The sequence below is a fragment of the Balaenoptera ricei genome, chromosome 6, assembly GCF_028023285.1.
Source record: "Balaenoptera ricei isolate mBalRic1 chromosome 6, mBalRic1.hap2, whole genome shotgun sequence".
Taxonomy (NCBI): Eukaryota; Metazoa; Chordata; class Mammalia; order Artiodactyla; family Balaenopteridae; genus Balaenoptera; species Balaenoptera ricei.
The window spans coordinates 101,959,971-101,982,123 of record NC_082644.1 but is presented as its reverse complement, the minus strand read 5'-3'; the positions used below and the strand labels follow the sequence as shown (position 1 = coordinate 101,982,123).

General features: G+C 39.6%; 1 protein-coding gene across 2 annotated transcripts in view; it reads left to right on the top strand.

Moving 5' to 3' along the window:
• The window catches only part of INIP (INTS3 and NABP interacting protein), a 32,689-nt gene extending 11,716 nt beyond the window's left edge, over nt 1-20,973 (top strand). The window contains exons 3-6 of one of the 2 annotated variants that reach the window (XM_059925330.1): nt 7,684-7,830; nt 13,466-13,568; nt 16,949-17,039; nt 18,193-20,973. In XM_059925330.1, the coding sequence (XP_059781313.1) occupies nt 13,531-13,568; nt 16,949-17,039; nt 18,193-18,288 (225 nt within the window). In that variant the 5' untranslated portion in view covers nt 7,684-7,830; nt 13,466-13,530 and the 3' untranslated portion in view covers nt 18,289-20,973. The remainder of the gene's footprint in view (nt 1-7,683; nt 7,831-13,465; nt 13,569-16,948; nt 17,040-18,192) is intronic. The other variant, XM_059925329.1, reaches the window with a different exon arrangement.
• Nucleotides 20,974-22,153: the final 1,180 nt, after the last annotated feature.

The following is a 22,153-nucleotide window of genomic DNA, read 5'->3' as shown; positions in this document are numbered from 1 at the left end:
GTTTGTATCATCTTTAACTTCTTTCATCAGTGTCTTATAGTTTTCTGCATACAGGTCTTTTGACTCCTTAGGTAGGTTTATTCCTAGGTATTTTATTCTTTTTGTTGCAATGGTAAATGGGAGTGTTTCCTTAATTTCTCTTTCAGATTTTTCATCATTAGTGTATAGGAATGCAAGAGATTTGTATGCATTAATTTTGTATCCTGCTACTTTACTAAATTCATTGATTAGTCCTGGTAGTTTTCTGGTAGCATCTTTAGGATTCTCTATGTATAGTATCATGTTGTCTGCAAACAGTGACAGTTTTATTCTTCTTTTCTGATTTGGAGTCCTTCTATTTCTTTTTCTTCTCTGATTGCTGTGGCTAAAACTTCCAAAACTATGTTGAATAATAGTGGTGAGAGTGGGCAATGTTGTCTTGTTCCTGATCTTAGTGGAAATGGTTTCAGTTTTTCACCATTGAGAATGATGTTGGCTGTGGGTTTGTCATATATGGCCTTTATTATGTTGAGGTTTTGGAGGGTTTTTATCGTAAATGGGTGTTGAATTTTGTTGAAAGCTTTTTCTGCATCTATTGAGACGATCATATGTTTTTTATCCTTCAATTTGTTAATATGGTTTATCACAATGATTGATTTGCGTATATTGAAGAATCCTTGCATTCCTGGGATAAACCTCACTTGATCATGGTGTATAATCCTTTTAACGTGCTGTTGGATTCTGTTTGCTAGTAGTTTGTTGAGGATTTTTGCATCTATGTTTATCCGTGATATTGGCCTGTAGTTGTCTTTTTTTGTGACATCTTTGCTGGTTTTGGTATCAGGGTGATGGTGGCCTCATAGAATGAGTTTGGGAGTGTTCCTCCCTCTGCTATATTTTGGAAGGGTTTGAGAAGGATAGGTGTTAGCTCTTCCCTAAATGTTTGATAGAATTTGCCTGGGAAGCCCTCTAGTCCTGAGCTTTTGTTTGTTGGAAGATTTTTTTCTTTCAATTTATTATTTTTGGCTGCATTGGGTCTTCGCTGCGGCGTGTGGGCTTTCTCTAGTTGTGGCAAGTGGGGGCTACTGTTCATTGCGGTGCGTGGGCTTCTCATTGTGGTGGCTTTTCTTGTTGCGGAGCAGGGCTCTAGGCGTGTGGACTCAGTAGTTGCGGCTTGTGGGCTCTAGAGCACAGGCTCAGTAGTTGTGGTGCACAGGCTTAGTTGCTCCGTGGCATGTGAGATCTTCCTGGACCAGGGATCGAACCCATGTCTCCTGCATTGCCAGGCGGATTCTTAATCACTGTGCCACCAGGGAAGTCCCTGTTGGAAGATTTTTAATAACAGTTTCAATTTCAGTGCTTGTGACTGCTCTGTTTATATTTTCTATTTCTTCCTGGTCCAGTCTTGGGAGGTTGTGCTTTTCTAAGAATTTGTCCATTTCTTCCAGGTTGTCCATTTTATTGGCATATAGTTGCTTGTAATAATCTCTCATGATCCTTTGTATTTCTGCAGTGTCAGTTGTTACTTCTCCTTTTTCATTTCTAATTCTACTGATTTGAGTCTTCTCCCTTTTATTCTTTTTTTTAAAAAATTATTTATTTATTTATTTATTTATGGCTGTGTTGGGTCTTCGTTTCTGTGTGAGGGCTTTGTCCAGTTGCGGCAAGCGGGGCCACTCTTCATCGCGGTGCGCGGGCCTCTCACTATCACGGACTCTCTTGTTGCGGAGCACAGGCTCGAGACACGCAGGCTCAGTAATTGTGGCTCACGGGCCTAGTTGCTCCGCGGCATGTGGGATCTTCCCAGACCAGGGCTCGAACCCGTGTCTCCTGCATTGGCAGGCAGATTCTCAACCACTGCGCCACCAGGGAAGCCCTCCCTTTTATTCTTGATGAGTCTGGCTAATGTTTTATTATTTTTGTTTATCTTCTCAAAGAACCAGCTTTTAGTTTTATTGATCTTTGCTATTTTGCTATTTATTGATCTTTGCTATTTTTTTATTGATCTTTGCTTCATTTCTTTTTCATTTATTTCTGATCTGGTCTTTATGATTTCTTTACTTCTGCTAACTTTGGGTTTTTTTTAAATTCTTTTTTCTCTAATTGCTTTAGGTGTAAGGTTAGATTGTTTATTTGAGATTTTTCTTGTTTCTTGAGGTAGGATTGTATTGCTATAAACTTCCCTCTTAGAACTGCTTTTGCTGCATCCCATAGGTTTTGGGTCATCGTGTATTCATTGTCATTTGTTTCTAGGTACTTTTTGATTTCCTCTTTGATTTCTTCAGTGATCTTGGCTATTTAGTAGTGTATTGTTTAGCCTCCATGTGTTTGTATTTTTTACAGATTTTTTTCCTGTAATTGACATCTAGTCTCATAGTGTCGTGGTCAGAAAAGATACTTGATACAATTTCAGTTTTCTTAAATTTACCAAGGCTTGATCTGTGACCCAAGATATGATCTATCCTGGAGAATGTTCCATGAGCACTTGAGAAGAAAGTGAATTCTGTTGTTTTGGAATGGAATGTCCAAAATAATATAAATATCAATTAAGTCCATCTCATTTAATGTATCATTTAAAACTTGTGTTTCCTTATTTATTTTCATTTTGGATGATCTGTCCATTGGTGAAAGTAGGGTGTTCAAGTCCCCTACTATGATTGTGTTACTGTCTATTTCCCCTTTTATGGCTGTTAGTAGCATTTACCTTATGCATTGAGGTGCTCCTATGTTGGGTGCATAAATATTTACAATTGTTATATCTTCTTCTTGGATTGATCCCTTGATCGTTATGTAGCGTCCTTCAGTGTCTCTTGTAATAGTTTTATTTTAAAGTCTATTTTGTCTGATACGAGAATTGCTACTCCAGCTTTCTTTTGATTTCCATCTGCATGGAATAACTTTTTCCATCCCCGCACTTTCAGTCAGTATGTGTCCCTAGGTCTGAAGTGGGTCTCTTGTAGACAGCATATATACGGGTCTTGTTTTTGTATACATTCAGCCAGTCTGTGTCTTTTGGTTGGAGCATTTAATCTATTTACATTTAAGGTAGTTATTGATATGTACGTACCTGTTACCATTTTCTTAATTGTTTTGGGTTTATTATTGTAGGTCTTTTCCTTCTCTTGTGTTTCCTGCCTAGAGAAGTTCCTTTAGCATTTGTTGTAAAGCTGGTGTGGTGGTGTTGAATTCTCTTAGCTTTTGCTTGTCTGTGAAGGTTTTTATTTCTCTGTTGAATCTGAATGAGATCCTTGCTCGGTAGAGTAATCTTGGTTGTAAGTTTTCCCCTTTCATCACTTTAAATATGTCCTGCCACACCCTTCTGGCTTGCAGACTTTCTGCTGAAAGATCAGCTGTTAACCTTATGGGGATTCCCTTGTATGTTATTTGTTGCTTTTCCGTTGCTGCTTTTAATATTTTTTCTTTGTATTTAATTTTTGACTGTTTGATTAATATGTGTCTTGGCGTGCTTCTCCATTTATCCTGTACGGGACTCTTTGTGCTTCCTGGACTTGACTATTTCCTTTCCCATATTAGGGAAGTTTTCAACTATAATCTCTTCCAATATTTTTTCCGTCCCTTTCTTTTTCTCTTCTTCTTCTGGGACCCCTATAATTCGAATGTTGGTCCATTTAATGTTGTCCCAGAGGTCTCTGAGACTGTCCTCAATTCTTTTCATTCTTTTTTCTTTATTCTGCTCTGCAGCATTTTTTTCCCACTATTTTATTTTCCAGGTCACTAATCCATTCTTCTGCCTCAGTTATTCTGCTATTGATTCCTTGTAGAGAATTTTTAATTTCACTTATTGTGTTGTTCATCATTGTTTGTTTGCTCTTTAGTTCTTCTAGGTCTTTGTTAAATGTTTCTTGTATTTTCTCCATTCTATTTCCAAGATTTTGGATCATCTTTACTATCAATACTCTGAATTCTTTTTCAGGTAGATTGCCTATTTCCTCTTCATTTCTTTGGTCTGGTGGGTTTTTACCTTGCTCCTTCATCTGCTGTGTATTTCTCTGTCTTCTCATTTTGCTTAACTTACTTTGTTTGGGGTCTCCTTTTCTCAGGATGCAGGTTCGTAGTTCCCATTGTTTTTGGTGTCTGACCCCAGTGGGTGAGGTTGGTTCCGTGGGTTGTGTAGGCTTCCTGGTGGAGGGGACTGATGCCTGTGTTCTGGTGGATGAGGCTGGATCTTGTCTTTCTGGTGTGCAGGACCACGTCCGGTGGTGTATTTTGGGGTGTCTGTGACCTTATTATGATTTTAGGCAGCCTATCTGCTAATGGGTGGGGTCGTGTTCCTGTCTTGCTAGTTGTTTGGCATGGGATGTCCAGCACTAGAGCTTGCTGGTTGTTGAGTGGATCTGGGTCTTAGCATTGAGATGGAGATCTCTGGGAGAGCTCTCACCAATTGATATTACGTCGGCCGGGAGGTCTCTGGTGGCCCAGTGTCCTGAACTTGCTCTCCCACCTCAGAGGCTCAGGCCTGACACCCGGCCAGAGCAACAAGACCCTGTCAGCCACACAGCTCAGAAGAAAAGGGAGAAAAAAAAGAAAGAAAGAAAAATAATAATAAATAAAGTTACTAAAATAAAAAATAAAAATAATTCTTAAAATATAAAAAATTAAAAAAAAAAACAAAACGAGAGCAGCCAAACCAATAAATCCACCAGTGATAACAAGCGCTAAAAACTATACTTAAAAGAACCAAAAGCGCATAGAGAGAGCCCTAATACAAATGGTAAAAGCAAACCTATACAGACAAAATCACACAAAGAAGCATACACATACACACTCACAAAAAGAAAAAGGAAAAATATATATATAAAAAGAAAAAAAAAAAAAAAAAAGGAAAAAAAAAGAGAGCAACCAAATCAATAAACAAATCTACCAATGATAATAAGCTCTAAATACTAAACTAAGATAAACATAAAACCAGAAACAAATTAGATGCAGAAAGCAAACCCCAAGTCTACAGTTGCTCCCAAAGTCCACCACATGAATTTTGGGATGATTCCTTGCCTATTTAGGTATTCCACAGATGCAGGGTACATCAAATTGATTGTGGAGATTTAATCCGCTGCTCCTGAGGCTGCTGGGAGAGATTTCCCTTTCTCTTCTGTGTTCTCACAGCTCCTGGGGTTCAGCTTTGGATTTGGCCCCACCTCTGCATGTACAGAGGGCATGTAGGTGACCCTCTTGCATCTGTTCTTCGCTCAGACAGGAGGGGCTTAAAGGAGCAGCTGATCAGGGGGCTCTGGCTCACTCAGGCCGGGGGGAGGGAGGGGTACGGAATGCGGGGCGAGCCTGTGGCGGCAGAGGCTGGCACGTTGTTGCAACAGCCTGAGGCGTGCAGTGTGTTCTCCTGGGGAAGTTGTCCCTGGATCACAGGACCCTGGCAGTGGTGGGCTGCACAGGCTCCCGGGAGGGAAGGTGTGGATAGTGACCTGTGCTCGCACACAGGCTTCTTGGTGGCTGCAGCAGCAGCAGCCTTAGCGTCTCATGCCCGTCTCTGGGGTCCGCGCTGATAGCCGCGGCTCGTGCCCGTCTCTGGAGCTCGTTTAGGCAGTGCTCTGAACCCCCTCTCCTCGTGCACCCCGAAACAATAGTCTCTTGCCTCTTAGGCAGTTCCAGACTTTTTCCCAGACTCCCTCCCAGCCAGCTGTGGCACACTAGCCCCCTTCAGGCTGTGTTCACACAGCCAACCCGTCCTCTCCCTGGGGATCTGACCGAAGCCCGAGCCTCAGCTCCCAGTCCCCACCCGCCCTGGCGGGTGAGCAGACAAGCCTCTCGGGCTGGTGAGTGCTGGTCGGCACCGATCCTCTGTGGGGGTATCTCTCCGCTTTGCCCTCTGCACCCCTGTTGCTGTGCTCTCCTCCGTGGCTCCAAAGTTTCTCCCCCGCCACCCCCCGTTTCTGCCCATGAAGGGTCTTCCTAGTGTTTGGAAACTTTTCCTCCTTCACAGCTCCCTCCCAGAGGTGCAGGTCCCATCCCTATTCTTTTGTCTCTGTTTTTTCTTTTTTCTTTTGCCCCACCCAGGTATGTGGGGAGTTTCTTGCCTTCTGGGAAGTCTGAGTTCTTCTGCCGGGGTTCAGTAGGTGTTCTGTAGGAATTGTTCCACGTGTAGATGTATTTTTGATGTATTTGTGGGGAGGAAGGTAATCTCCACGTCTTACTCCTCCACCATCTTGAAGGTCCCCCTCCCACATGAGTCTTTAAAAGCAAAGAACTTTTTCCTGGCTGTGGTCAGAGAGAAATGACCACAGAAGGGTCAGAGACATGCAGTGTTGTTGGCTTTTAAGTTGGAGAAGGGGGACCACAAGCCAGGGAACTCAGGCACATCTATAAGATGGAAAAGGGAAGGAAACAGATTCTCTCCTAGAGCCTCCAGAAAGGAATGCAGCACTTGATTTTAGCCCAGTGAGACTACTGACCTATAGAACTGTAAGATAATAGATTTGTGTTGTTTTAAGCCATTAAGTTTGTGGTAATTTGTTACAGCAGCAGTACAAATAATATACCATTTAACTGTATGAGCCAAAAACCTCAGGACCATCCATGACACCTTCTTCCTCATTCTTGACTTCTTATTTATTCTATCACTGTCCTGTTGATTTAACTTCCTAAAAAGCTCTTGGGTCTGTTCATCTCTCTCCATTTCCCTGGCCACTAACAACTTCTGTCATCTCCACCTTGTTCTACTGTAATAGTCTCTTTTTCTCTTGTCTAGTGTATTCTCAACCTTGTAGCTACAGTGATCTTTCTAAAGGGGGAAGTGTTATTTTGTCCCCCACCCCTAATTAACCTAATTAATCTAACATTTCAGCTCCAGCATTACTTCTTGTGGGAGACTTCTCTGACACTGCTCCCCCTACTCCCAGTCTAGGTCAAGTTGATTCAACATTGATTCCTGTTGGTGGGAATGTAAATTGATACAGCCACTGGGGAGAACAGTATGGAGGCTCCTTAAAAAACTAAAAATAGAACTACCATATGACCCAGCAATCCCACTACTGGGCATATACCCTGAGAAAACCATAATTCAAAATAAGTCATGTACCACAATGTTCATTGCAGCACTATTCACAATAGCCAGGACATGGAAGAAACCTAAATGTCCATTGACAGATGAATGGATAAAGAAGATGTGGCACATATATACAGTGGAATATTACTCAGCCATAAAAAGGAACAAAACTGAGTTATTTATAGTGAGGTGGATGGACCTAGAGTCTGTCATACGGAGTGAAGTAAGTCAGAAAGAGAAAAACAAATACCGTATGCTAACGCATATATATGGAATATAGAAAAATGGTACTGATGAACCTAGTGGCAGGGCAGGAATAAAGACACAGATGTAGAGATCAGACTTGAGGATGGGGTGGGGAAGGGGAGGCTGGGATGAAGAGAGAGAATAGCATTAACGTATATACACTTCCAAATGTAAAATGGATGGCTAGTGGGAAGCTGCTGTATAGCACAGGCTGATCAGCTTGATGCTTTGTGACGACCTAGCGGGGTGGGATAGGGAGGGTGGGAGGGAGGGGATATTGGGATATATGTATACATATAGCTGATTCACTTTGTTATACAGCAGAAACTAACACAACAGTATGAAGCAATTATACTCCAATAAAGATGTAAAAAAAAAAAAACCTTGATTCCTATAATGATTGTTTTTAATGCTTATAGAATGTTATTTCTTTATTTCAGACTACTCATCTTAGACTCTAATTATACATTCATTTGTGTAATTATTTGATAATCTCTATCTTCACGGGAATGTTTAAGAACCATGAGAACTAGCATCAAATCAAGTTGTGGCTCATCATTTCATCCTTAGACTCTACCTTAGTGCCTGTATGTATGTCATGGATACACAATAAATATATGTTGAATCAGTAAATAACTTAAAACATGTTAAACTAATAGTGCCACTGTGACTTTCCTCCAATACTGAACAGCTGTCTTTTTTTTTTTTTTTGCCGTGCCACATGGCTTGTGGGATCTCAGTTACCCAATCAGGGATTGAACCTGGGCATGGCGGTGAAAGCCCGGAATCCTAACCACTAATCCACCAGGGAACTCCCCCTAAACAGCTGTTTTAGGATGATAGTTCATTTACTGTATAGTTGTGAAGAGTATATAGCTTGTAAGATAGTCACTTGAAAGGATTTGAATATTTTAAAATATCTTTTAAAAAATTGTTATGAAAGCAATATAACAACTGTAATTGGAAAGTAGATTGTCTATAACCCCACTAACCCCACTAATCAAACAATAATTTTCATTCTTTAGTTTTAGATTTTTTTCAATAAAAGGAATTCCTATTAGTCCTTGTTGAAGTGTCATAGAACTATTCATGCAAAGTGAATATCAGCTGTTAGGTTTTAAATGCAATTTGCTGTAATGCTAGTTACTCCAGAATATTTTTAGTGACACAGAAATGTGTGGGAGTTAAATGTTTCTATAAGTGAATATGGAAATGAGAATATATATGATTGTGAATGGAGATAGAGCTGTAGTTCTAAGTGGAACTTTTGGAGTGTGCTGCTTTATTCTAAGATAATTTTATTAGGAAAAAGTTTAGTTATAAAGGAATATTAAGTAATTCCTACTGTACATGAGATAATATATTTTAACACTCTCATGCTTTTAAGAATGTAAAAGTTACATGTGACTTTAAGATACATTTAAAATAATGCAAAAGTAAAATGTTGAATTATGGCGAGAGACAGTTTGTGTTTAAAAAAACAATTCATGTAGTGATTAGAATAAAAGTTAAATTTTATATGTTGATGCCTTAGAGTAAGTTTGTATTACAAACTCTGAAGGTGGGAGAATCTTGCTCTAGAAAATTACACTGAACTACTTCACATAACCCAATTGACTACCTAGTTTTTTGCCTTACGTTTCAAATTTGAAATAAGCTATTATTATTACCTAACTGCTATCTCTTGACTTTTATATATTTCTATAATACAGTAAATGTTTTGTACAAAACTGACATGTAAATTAGTACTAGATTATTTTTGAATGCTCAAGAGGGAAGCATAGGTTTCAGGGCATAAGACAAGCTCAAAGTAAAAGCCTAATAGACCTGACCATACCCTTTCCCTGTAAAATAGTTTTTGTGGCTCTCAGCTGCCTACGTGTAGACATTAAGTTCTTGAATGTTATACAGGAGATAACCTTGCCTGGTTAGACTGTGGAATAGGCGTTGAGAGGGGAAGATATTTTAGAGACATTGAGGATATAAAATTGGTTGGACTAGGTGATTGGTTGGATGTGGGTAGGAAGAAGGAGGTATTATAAGGATAAAACTCAGGCTTCTGGGTGGGAGCCTGGGGCATTAAGTGAGATACAGAGAGAGGCATTATCCTTTACCAGGGAAGGAAGGCTATGAGCTACCCCTGTCTAATGACCGCTTATTTAACTATTTTAGCAAGTTCTTTAATGTCTAAGGGGATTTTGTGCATGGAGAAAAATCCTCATCACTGCTCAAAATTAATGCGCAGTTTTTAAACCTACTTATGAACTAAGTTCCAAAATAGAATGTTTTAAGCATTTAGAATTGATTACAAGATTATTTAGTTAAATTATCTTTAATAACAGTTTAAATTACAATTAATTTGACTTCTATAATACTTCACTTTATATAGTGATTGCAAAACTTACTATACTTAAAATTAAACCTATTTTAAAATACTAACCCATGGGTTTAATTAATTCATTTACTCTCTCTGTAGTACTTTGTTTTTTTAATCTTCCTTGGATTTTAATAATCTTCCCAGATTCTTATTTCTGTACTTCCCCAGGATTTTAGTAATTTTTTTACACCTTCCTAGGGTTATGGTTGTCTTACCACTACCAAAACAAAACAAAATTTCAGATTAGTCAAGGTTTAGGGTTTGTTGATGGATTTGATTCTTAGGTAAATCACAAGAGTTGCTTATGCCTTTAAAGATGATTTAAAAGTTGCATTGGTGTGTACTTGGTCACTTTTGTAACTAAACTTGCTAAGTTAATGAGATTTTTTTTTTTTTTTTTTTAAACTCATGCCTTTTCTCATACATTTTTAGTTTCTTGCAACCTGGGGTTACTCCCTGAATGAAATACTCTTCTTCTTCTTCTTCTTTTTTTTTTTTTAAATGTGATTAGTATTTTATAACCCATTGTTCTGTTGTCATTATGAATTGCCCTTTTCTGGTAGCATTCCTGCCAGGAATTATGGACGTTTCATCTCCCAAGAAATCAGGGATCAGGTCTGTACCATTAGCTCTCTTTAGGATATTCTGCTAATTCATCCAGTTAGAGCTCAGGGTTTCTGCTTGGTCATTGTGTGTGACCATGGGTGCTCATCTACCACTGCGTTTCCTTTCAAATGATGTGTGTGTGTGAGGACCTGCACTGATCTGACCCTCCTGTTCTTGGTATATAACTTGCTTTTTCTGGGACTATTTGGCTTATCCACAGTTCCCTATATCTACCCCTTCCTCCTGTAACTAAACAAAAAAGTAAACAGCTATGCCTTATAAACAGACATAAACTTAATAGGAGAAACAAAACATCTAAATGTTAACACTAACCTAATTATTAGCATGATGACTATTATTTTACCTTTCTTTACAATCTTTTTATATACTTTAATTTTTTTTTTTTTTTGGCCGCACCACACAGCTTGTGAGATCTTAGTGCCCCGACCAGGGATTGAATCCGGCCCCTCAGCAGTGAGAGCGCAGAGTCCTAACCACTGGACTGCCAGGGAATTCCCTCACTTTCTTTTTTGTATCTTTTTATGAATTCATGGTTTATCATAGATTGAGTTTGTTCCATTTAGTTATAATTATTATTCTCTTTTTAATGTTCCAGTTGTTGCCTGGCCAACCTCAAGCTGGAAAGCATTCTTCACTTTACAAAGAACTCACTTCTGGATTCCTTTACATAACACATTACAGTATACTTATCCTTCCATAATTATCTTACCTTAATTTGTATTACATTACTTTTAGGGAAGTTTCTGTTATATAAAATCAGTAATACCCATATTCTGTACTTCCCGTCTGATCCATATGATACTGACTGACTGGTTTATTTGGGGAACGGGCTCACCAAGAGCAGTAAAACAGATTGAGAATAACATAGCTCTCCTTAGTGGGCAAAGGTCGTGGATAAAGAAACTAGTGTATTAATATTAATTTAGAGCCTATAGTTACTAATTTTCACACTTAATCTCCATGGTAACAGGGAGTTCACTATAGCTACCTGTGCTCCGATTGTCAAACATGCATGAAGTTTTTTTAAAGGAGGCTGTTATTGATCAAGCCAAGAAGGACATGTGACTTTTTTTTTAAAGTTAGTGAATCATATGAAATTATTGTTTCTGTAGGTAGAAAATGGTGAAATATAGGCAATTTAATAAGTTTAACTTACCAGTGTGCTACATTACTTTCGACGGTGTCATATTTTTGTGAAGTGGGTTTTTGGCAACTGCTTTGATAAAAAACAAGTACTGTGCGGAACAGGGAACGAGGATGGTAGTGTCTGAACTGATTCCCAGGTTTGCAAAGTTATACAGTGCCCAGGTACACACACTGCATTAGTGGTTATTTTAAAATGAAATAAAATATTTTTCTTTCAATTTATGGGTATTATTTTTTAAAAAAACTACAAGATGTTAGGACATCATACTAATTAGGTTGTTTGGACTTGACATTCTATATTACTTTGGTAATGGTGTTTCTTTAACAGTATTTCCATAGCATTAGCACTCACAGGCATTAAGTATCTACATTCTTGGGAGTTCTGTATTAAATCCTTCCTTAGGTAGAAGACTTCTCCTGAGGCAGTCCTGTCTATGAGGTTGGGTGGAGCAGGTAATGACATGTGGCCTGTAAAGGCCTTATAGAGCTTCTTCCCTGGAAGATTAACTAAGAGGTCGGCAGGAAGGAAGATTAGAATTAGGATTAGAATAGATGAAGAATCACCTGGAAGGCTTGCAAAATCATCTCCTCAGAAGTACCAGAATGTGTTAGTGTGAATTATCTGTTCCAGAAAGGAGTCTGCTATTACTAGAATTTGATGACAGGTTGATGGCATAAGCATGAGGGGGCAGAGAAGGAAAATGGAGATGATAAATTTCTAAAATGGCTGTGGCAGAGACAGGTTTTGCCCATTTCTGGCCTGGCCTGAAGTCAGTTTACTGCTGCTAGATTTAAGAGCAGGTTTAGGGGAAAGTGCCGCAAGCCTCAGCTGCTTCTGGTTCAGCCCAGTCTCAGTGTTAATCTCAGTGAATGCTCCTGTTCCTTGTACATCCTGCGCTGTCCCTGACCTGACTCCTCTCCCAGGAGAGGAGGAAATATGCATCCTACCGCCCAGTTCTCCTTTGCGATCAATATAAAGTGCTTAAAATCCCTCATGTGAGTACCCTGAGGAGTGCTTGCTGCGGCTCTGCTTGAAAGCTCCCTCCTTCCCCATTCTTCATGCTTTCTTCCAGCGCAGTGATGCTAACCCAGTGATTCGAGGCCCCTGGCCTTTTTTTGCCTCCATAGTTTTTTTCCTAATCCTTTAACCTTTCCATTTGTTTTCTTCTAAATTAGGGATCAGAAACTTAAATGCCTACAGGTATAAACAAATCTGATAAGGCCTGTAACAAGCTGGAGAGTGCCCAGCTAAAGGGGACAGCTGTTTCTTTGTTCTACCTAATTGTTGCCTTGGGGGCGTCCAGACCCCTACGCCAGACCTTGAGATGTTTCAAGAGAAGTAATCTGAGAATTTTGTATACAGTGTTTACATGTTGGCATTTAATTCAGATTTTAAAAACAGAGTTGGATGCTGCTCCTGGGCCAGGACTTCGAACCTCTGCTCTAGATCTTATGTTAAAATTGGAGCTCAAAATTGAGCCCAGTATTCAGGATTTGATAAGGGACCTGTTTGTACCCTGTCAGTTATGTTCCATTTCTCTCTCAGAATTGCTTTCTAGTCAGTTGCAGTTCTCTGACTTGTTCCTTGAAAGACTGTGTGTCATCTCTGAATGAAAGCAGTTAAGAAAAATACTGTTTTGACCTGAGTGTATCTAATGCTTTCCCCTCCTGAAAGAGGCATTCACAGAGAGGCCTAAAACTGAGAACTAAGAAAATCTTCACTCCCGGAGACAGAGCAGGATAGAGATTGGTCCCTGTAGCATTTGGGGCTGCAGAGATTTTGTTATAAAACAAATGCTGTTACCCATACTTTGATGATTAAAATTCTTTAGAACTAAGTCTTAAAAAAGTCCTCAGTCAGTATTATCCTTTGCATATTATCCTGTTAAATTTGCTGGAAAATAGGCAGTAGGGAGATAGTAACCATCTAGGGAAACTGCTTACTAGTGGGTTCGTTATCGTGTTAGAGAACAGAATTTTGCTTTCTGGGTTTCTAGGTAGCCTAGGTTTATAAAACAGCTCTAAAACATTTTATTTCTCTTTCTCGTCCCCAACACTCTCTCTTTTTTTAGGTTTTCAAAACAAAAATAGAGTTGCAATCTTGGCAGAACTGGACAAAGAAAAAAGAAAATTACTAATGCAGAACCAATCTTCAACAAATCATCCTGGAGCTAGGTATTGAAGAATAATGTGGTTTTTATATTCAGTGATATAAAAAATATCTTGGACAATATAACTGAAATTGGTTGGCAATGGTTTGTTTCTTTAACATTGGAATTTAACATGTTATGTTTTATTTCCTAGTTAGACTTGAAAAGTTAGATTATTTAATTGCTTAGATTTTAAATATTTTAATTCTAATCAGACTTAAAATTTCCCTACAGCCTACTTTCAAAAAAAGAAAAGAGTTTTGTATAGTTTTTTTGTTACTGAAATTATTGTTAATGTCCCACTTTTTAAGCATTATGCAAAATAGGTAAAGTTGCAGTAGCTTAATGATCTTTATTGTATTCCGTTTCTGCCATCTTAAATCTCTTCCCTGACATCCGTTATCCCATTCAGCCACCACCCTAACTTTCCCCTCTCTCTTTTTTTTTTTTATCTGTTTCTGTTATTTTATTAGCTTGTTAGATTGATTTCTAGTAAAAGTATAATATAGTATAAAATATTCTTCTGTTTCTTCAGGGGACTGTCCCTGGTGAATTCAGGTATACAGGAAAGGATTCACGTGAAAGCTAGAGCTAATTTATTTTTTTAGGTGTGCAGAGTCAGCCAGACCTCTTAAAGGAGTTGTCTGTACGTACTCACCTTTGCTTTCTCACTTATTTACTCCCCAGCCCACTACAATCTGACTTCCACGCCTCCCCACCTCCAACCCAAAGAACAGGTTTGAGCCTAGGTCACTTGCAACCTCCTCGTGGCTAAATCTGGTGGACCAAAGTCCTTTTCTTGTTAGACTTCCTAGCATTATTTGACACCACTGATTGCTCCCTCCTTTTTTTTTCTTTTTTTTTAATTGAAGTGGAGTTGTGTTAACTTCAGGTGTACTACACAGTGATTTGACATGAGCATACATTATGAAATGATCACCACAATGTCTAAGAACCATTGTCTCCACACAAAATTAATACAGTATCATGAATCATATTCCTTATGCTGTATATTACATTCCTGTGACTTCTTTATTTTCTCACTGAAGGTTTGTGCCTCTTAATCCCCTTCACCTATTTTGCCCACCCCCAACCTGCTCCCCTCTGGTGACCACCTGTTTGTTCTATGAGTCTGTTTTCTTTTTTTAATTGGTTAATATATATTTTAAATTTTTTTATTGGAGTATAGTTGATTTACGACATTGTGTTAGTTTCAGGTGTATATGAGTCTGTTTTCATTTTGTTTTGTGTGTTTTGTTTTTTAGATTCCATATATAAGTGAGATCATATGGTATTTGTTGTCATAAATGGCAAGATTTCTTTCTTTTTTTTCATGGCTGAGTGGTATTCCATTGTATACAGTGCCCTCCTTAAAATACTCTCTTTCCTTGGCTTCCATTCATCCACTGTTATACTATCTTGGTTTCTTTTGCAGACATTTCTCCACTGCCTCTCTCTCTCTTTTTTTTTAAATTAATTAATTAATTAATTTTTGGCTGCGTTGGGTCTTTGTTGTGATGCGTGGGCTTCTCATTGTGGTAGCTTCTCGTTGCGGAGCATGAGCTCTAGGCGCACAGGCTTCAGTAGTTGTAGCACACGGGCTCAGTAGTTGCGGCTCGCGGGCTCTAGAGCGCAGGCTCCGTAGTTGTGGCACACGGGCTTAGTTGCTCCGCAGCATGTGGGATCTTCCTGGACCAGGGCTCGAACCCGTGTCCCCTGCATTGGCAGGCAGCTTCTTAACCACTGAGCCACCAGGGAAATCCCACTTCCTGTCTCTTGAATGTTGATATTCCTCAGAGTTCTGTTCTAGATCCAGTCTCCCAGTCTATGTCTTTTCACTGGACAGTTGCTTTCACTTTCACAGCCTGTAATTTATGTGCCAGTTACTTTTATACATTTGCATCTCCAGCCTCGTCCTCTGTCTCAAGCACCAGACTGCCTCCTGGACATCTGCACTTTGATGTCTTCCAGGCATTTCAAACTGAGTATGTCCCACACCGAACTCATCTTCCCTCCCTCTCTACCTACTTAATATTGTTGGCTTGCTTGTCTCCATGAGTGGTACAGATCTACTAGTAATCAGAGTCAGAAATGTGAACTTTAATTGTTTATTATTCCCTTTTACTTCCATCTCTAAACATTTATCATTCTCTTATGTTTATATTTTGAAATGTGTCTCAAACTTGTCCATTTTTCTTTATTGCAACTGATGCTGCCCTGGTCCTGGCCACTCTCATTTTTTGCCTCAGTTACTACCTCCTGAATTTCCCACAGTCTTAAGTTCTCTCGAATACATTTATCAGTTGTGTCAGTTAGGATGTTTTAATCTGGAAGTGACAGAAAACCAAAAAGTTGGCAAAAATGTTAGGATATAGGTTAACCAGAAGCGTGAAGATAAGGTGGTTCCAGAATGGCTTACTGCAGTGGCACACCAGTGTCAGCACTGACCCAGCTTCCTTCTCTCCCTTCTGCCCTTGTCCATGGGTCAGCACCTCCTTACTGGTCAGAATATGACTGCAGTAGCCTAGGCATCACTGTACACCGAGCCCCCGTAGAGGCAAAAGCCAGAAAGGTTCCTCTCCTGTGTCCATTTTGTAAGAGTGAGGAAAACGTTCTCAAAGCCTTCAAGCAGACTACCCGTGAAGTCTAGCTGCCCAGAATTGTGAACCTTTCTCTTGCCTAAACAGGAAACCAGCAAGGGAAATGGTGTTGTCTTATACCAATCAAAGTTCACCCCCTGGGGGATAACCTGGCCCACCATGAAGAATGGGACCAACGATAATTGAACTAAGTGTGGGTTCCATTAGCGAGGAAGGAGGGAGAGCAACAGTTGTTGGGGAGATGACCAGCACTGTCTGCCACAGTGGCGGTCTTTCTGAACCGTAGTGTGATAATTCTGATCGAGTCACTCTTCTGCTTGTAACACTCTTGGGAGTCTCCCTTCACTGTTAGGATAAGGTCTTCATTTCTTAATTTATTTCACAAGGCTCTACATATCTCGGCACCTGCCTTCCTCCCTAGCCTCATGTTTTGCCAACCCATTTCTCCCCTCCTGAGCCCTGACCTCCAGTCCTACCTTTGCATGTTCTACCTTCTGCTTGAAACATTCAACTCTTTAGTTTTCATCATAAATGTAACTTTATGATAGACCAGAGTACCTCAAATCTGTTTGAAAGCAGAGGACCATAAATCATGAATAAAAAGGAGATAATCTGAAGCCCTAGTAAATAATATAGGCTTTCTTCATATAAATTAATGTAGACAGTGGGAGAAGGAAAAAAGACTTATTCAGGAAGTTCTTTTTTCTTTCTTTTTTGTAATCCCTATTTAGAATATCTAATGAACAGTGTGATTCAGAAGGAAGGGAGTCTCTAAACAGTCAAGTAACTAAGATTCCCATTTTAGCATTGCGCTCTCGAGACCCTCTCTTAACAAGGACTTCCGGGACCACGCTGAGCAGCAGCACATTGCAGCCCAGCAGAAGGCGGCTTTGCAGGTGAGGAAAGTGTGGCTGACATTCTTGTCTCATTGGAGATTTCCTGGGGCTTGGAAACCAGCACGCTTCTTATTTTGTATTTCAGTGGAGCAATATCAATAAAAACGTTCCACACGTAATTGCAGTTGTTTGCTGACGTTCAGTCATGCCCAGAGGATTTGAAGGACCAGATACGGCAGTAATGAAAGTATCTTTCATGGTGTTGACGTGGTCATGATTGATTCTGTGCCACACCTGGCAAGGGACTGCTGCACACAGAAGAGTTTAGGGTATTTGGATGGACAGAATGATCTTAAAAGATGAACTGGCTAGTTTAATAGTACATATCTATTTTTTCAAATTTGTCGTGACATTATGTCCTTTGATAGTCTTACCGGTTTATTATTGTTGTTTGGATTCTTTTTTTAATGGTCAGCATGTCTGTTGTGCAGGAAATGTTTAAAGACTATAGGAATGTGATAATCTATCAGTTAAAAAAATTGTTCTTACTATGATCAACAATTTTAGTATTTCATTGATCTTGGATAATTTAACTAAGATTCCTAGAAACCTTGCACTAGACATCGTTACCTAGGCTTTTAAACCTTAGAATCTCAGAATTGGAAGGGATATTAAAGATCATCTCACTTTAGACAACCTATGAACAGTCCTTTGTTTAGTGACAAGGGACGTCACTGGTGGTTTTCTGTTATTTATATGCCAACATCCTCTACAAAATGTTGGTATCTTAATCACCAGTAATCAGCTGTCTTTCCCCCTTCTCCTTCCAACTACTGCCCTTCTTTCTCACTCTCCTGCTTTACTGACCAAGAGCAGAATACTTTGGGACCTTTGTTGCTAGATTTCCTCCCCACTCCAAGGAACAAAGTAATTCATGTCTTCGACTCAATTATTGACTGAAGAGAATCACAGGGGAGAGAGTGGGGATGATATATTAGTACCTGGTGCAAATTGTTAATATGAATTCTTTATTATTGTCCATCTCCTGTGTATTTAAACAAAATTAACAGCATAAGAACTGATTTTTAAAACAAATTTGGTCTCAAGCACTCAGAAAGGATAAGTAATTTTAATGCCTTGGTTGAAGAATTGTGACTCTTAATAGCTGAATTGCCTTTTTTTTCTTTTTCTTTTTTTTTTAACTCTTCCCCAGCATGCACATGCACATTCATCTGGATACTTCATAACTCAGGATTCTGCATTTGGGAATCTTATTCTTCCTGTTTTACCTCGCCTTGACCCAGAATGAAGAAAATATTTGTAACAAAAGTGACTTTGTAATATCAAATGCCAAAGCTACTATCAGTTAGTGCTATACAAACTGTGACTTGCCGAATTTTGGTGAACTTTTACATATTTTGTTTCTTTAAAAGAAAGATATGTGTAAGTGAAAACAAAAAAGAAGGGTGACCAGGATGATGAAAGCTCTGGAAGCTGTATTATCTGAGGAACTGATTATGCTACCCATGACTGTAACTTTTGTGTAATGCAGTTTGATTTTTAATTCTGAGTCAGACTCTGAATTAATTGGATGTGGTCATATAAACCCACCCCACCACCAGCTAGTTGGACTGAGTATATTATGTCTACAGTAGACTTTCAATAACCATTTAAAGTACTTAACTTTAAACAAATGAGGGTGCTTTTTAAAAATGTGAACCAATAGGCTTTAATAAGTTACATTCACATTTGCTGTTTATAGAATTGATATCAGTGTACCTTTTGAGTTTATAATCAACGTATCCTGAAATATCCTTTAACTTGTGACTCGTTCCCCAATTCTCAATTTTAAAGGAAAACCCAAGATAAGACTAAGTTACCAACCAGTCTTAAACATCTTTTATAAACCTATGCCACTACAAATTATGTGACTAAATGCTATTAAAAACAATTAATAAGAAATGCAGTTTTAAATTTTGTATATGCTCTTATTTAGTGTTACTGCATAAATGGTGTGCCTGTACAGTTTTACTGCCCATTTTTGCTCTAATTAGAAACATTAATTAAAGTTGAGCCCCTTTTTAGTTACTGTAAAAAGGAAAGAATTAGGTTAAGCAAGTTTCTCAACATGATACATCTTTAACAGAATCCAGGGTGCTTATTTAAATATGCAGTCCTTACAGCTGACCCTAGTCCCACGGAATTAGTGTCTCTAATTCAAAATAAAGTCTGAAAACCATGGGTTAGAGAATTCAGTTGTAGGTCCCTGAAACTTAGAGGTCATTTAGCTAACATCGACATTTTTTTTACTTTTAATAGGACTGAAATTAAGTTTTCTACTATGTCACAGATATAGTATTTTTTGTAACTGACCTCATCTTGGCCTTGAGTCCCCATCCTCCCTCTCTGGTGGTAGCCTGAAATTTAAACTTGAGATTCCAGTTTGGGTCAATAATTAGAAAAAGTTCATCTCCCTTTTCGAAGAGTTTCTTCTCTCTCCTTCCCTTAGATATTTGTACCAACCACACAGCCCCATCTTACCTAAACTATATGAAAAGGAGTGGACAATCCTAGATACGGCTGTGCCATTTAGATTCTTTCTGTTGAGAACTGGGACTGGTTTTCTTCATTTGGGTGAGTTGGCAGCTGTCCCCATCGTAACGGTCACCATTACAGCAAAGGTGCCCTTTCTTCTGCTGCTGAGGATCACCTGGGGCCTTTGCCTCCGCCCTGCCTCAGGTCCACACAGCTAGCCTTGGCCCTTCTTATGGTGGCCCTCATTTTCTTGAATTGATTTGACTAAGTTTCTGTTCTGTGTGAACCAGGAGCTACTGGCATCATTCTAAATCTACTGATGCTAAGGAGATAAATTTTTTGGATTGTATAGTTTTTTATTGTTGAAGCCTCTGCCAAATGTGTGACTTTTATAACCTCGGTTAAAGAGATCTTTTTTCCAGTGGTATCTTTTCTGGTCTCAGCCTTTCAAATAGAGTAAGCACTTCCTTCACCCCTCTCCTTTGAGTCACTTACAAATTCAGTTCAGTTCCATGTGTATTTTTTAATACCTACTCTGTAAAGCTGTGCTTTGGGGGGAAAAGGAGAGTAAGACTTGCTCTTAAAGAGGTCACGGTGGAGAGGATCCTACTCTGGTACAGCAGTGAGGAAGCCAGCGTCCAGTGAGTGGCACAGGGGCCGCATCCCGGAGCACGCGCAGTCTACACAGGCCTAGGAGTGTCGATGTGATTTTACCTGGCAGGGGAGGGAAGAGCTGCTCCAGGTAGAGGTCAAGATTTCATAGTCAAAGAGAAGTAGGGACGACGACAGTTGTGAGGGCTGCAGAGGGTAATGGAGAGGGCCGCAGTGGGCTCCGTCAGAAGCCCTGAGGACAAGTGCCAGCGTTGCTCCCCTCGGGCCGCACGCGTGTGTGGCTAAGCCACTGAACCTTGAGCTTTACGTGTCACTCTGTCTCATCTGTAAGACGGCACAGAACACACTCTGCCTACTCCATAAAGTGTCTAGACCAGTATTTTTCAAAGTGCAGGTCTCAACACGTTACCGAATTGAGAGGCCAACTTAATAGCTGAATGGGGTGTGACCCGCTTTTTTTTTTTTTTTTATAAAATAGAAAATATCAGAGTACATGGCATGTAGTAATAGGAGGTTTTGTTCATGAGTCTTCCTTTTCTGTGTGTTTGTGTGTTTTACTTATTTTGTTTATTGTATGCTCCACTAGCATGTAAGGTCTTTGAAGGCAAGGGCTTTTGTTCCCTCCTTCCTTTTTGTTTACTACTGTATTCTGCTGAGAATAGTATTTGGCATATTGTAGGTAGTTAATACTTACTTATTGAAGGAATTAATGAATAAATATGACCTGGATCATAATATAAAGGTTTTTTTTTTTTTTTTTTTACTGTGAAACGGCAAAAATGTTTTGAAAGCCACTGCTGAATAATACAGATGATAGTGCTTTGTATGACTCTGGAATAAAAACTGAAATGACTTAATAATTTCAAAGGCAGATTTTTTTTTTTTCCCTGAACAATCTATAAGCTGTCTCATTATTTGTCTCAGTTCTTTGCTTTACTTTGGCAATAAAAACTCAGCTTTTATATGCACTTACGGCCCATTGAGGCAAGGGTTTTGGCAAATATGGTTACACTCAGAATAGAAGATCGACAGAGAGGACATCAGTTTGTTAGAGCAGTTGGTCCCCCCATTGGAATCCTACCAGCTGGCACTAGCCCCTTTCAGTAGCATTCAGTTCAACCAGTATTTACTGAGTGCTTCTTCCCCACCTCTGTCTGCACCATGACTAGCACACAGTTGACACCCACAGCTTTTTTTAATGAGCAAATAAAGAATGAACATGGATGGAGGAGGAGAACTTCGCTGTCCTCAAGAACCTGACAGTCTAGAGTAGGTGACACTAGTAGCTAATGCTAATAGCACACCAGTAGTGAGGAAGGAATGAGTACATGAGCGTGGAAGGACCAGTGACGGCTCCATCAGAGAACAATCAATCATTTGAACTTGGCTTTCAAGATGAGAGATTCCAGCCAGGAAAGATAGGAGAGCAACATTCAGAGCAAAAGAAAAACCTGCACAAAGGCAGGTAGGAGAGCCGGTGTAGGGGCCGTTGTGAAGCAACCAAAAGTCCAGTTTGGTTGGACTTGTATGGACATTGTGGGTAAATTTGTATATGGCAATAATTAGAATGAGGCCAAACGTAGGCTGGACTCATATTCTAGAGAGGCTGGAATTCCAGGGTGAGGCAAATGTCTCTAGCCCAGTATAGAGCTGGGAGTGACTGAACATTTTTGAGCACAGGCAGATATAGAGATGAACCAATTAGACCCTCATCAGCTCTTGGGAAAGGGGGACTTGCAAGGCACCAGAAGAATTTTCACTCTCAGTTTCTACTGAGAATTCAGACAGGCGTGTTCTGTTTACATCCATGCCTCAGCTCCAGCCCCATCTACCTCTGCTGTCTCTTCCGCTTAGTCCTTGGATTCTTAACCCAAATTTCTGTTTCCTCACCTCCCCCCTTATCTGCCTTTCGCTCCCACAGCTTTCTTCTAGAGCTCTACCTCCAAGAACCTTTTAAGAAAGAAAAAGCAAGGCGTCCTTGCAAATATTCATTTAACCTTCACGACAGCTCAGTGAGTGGACATTCT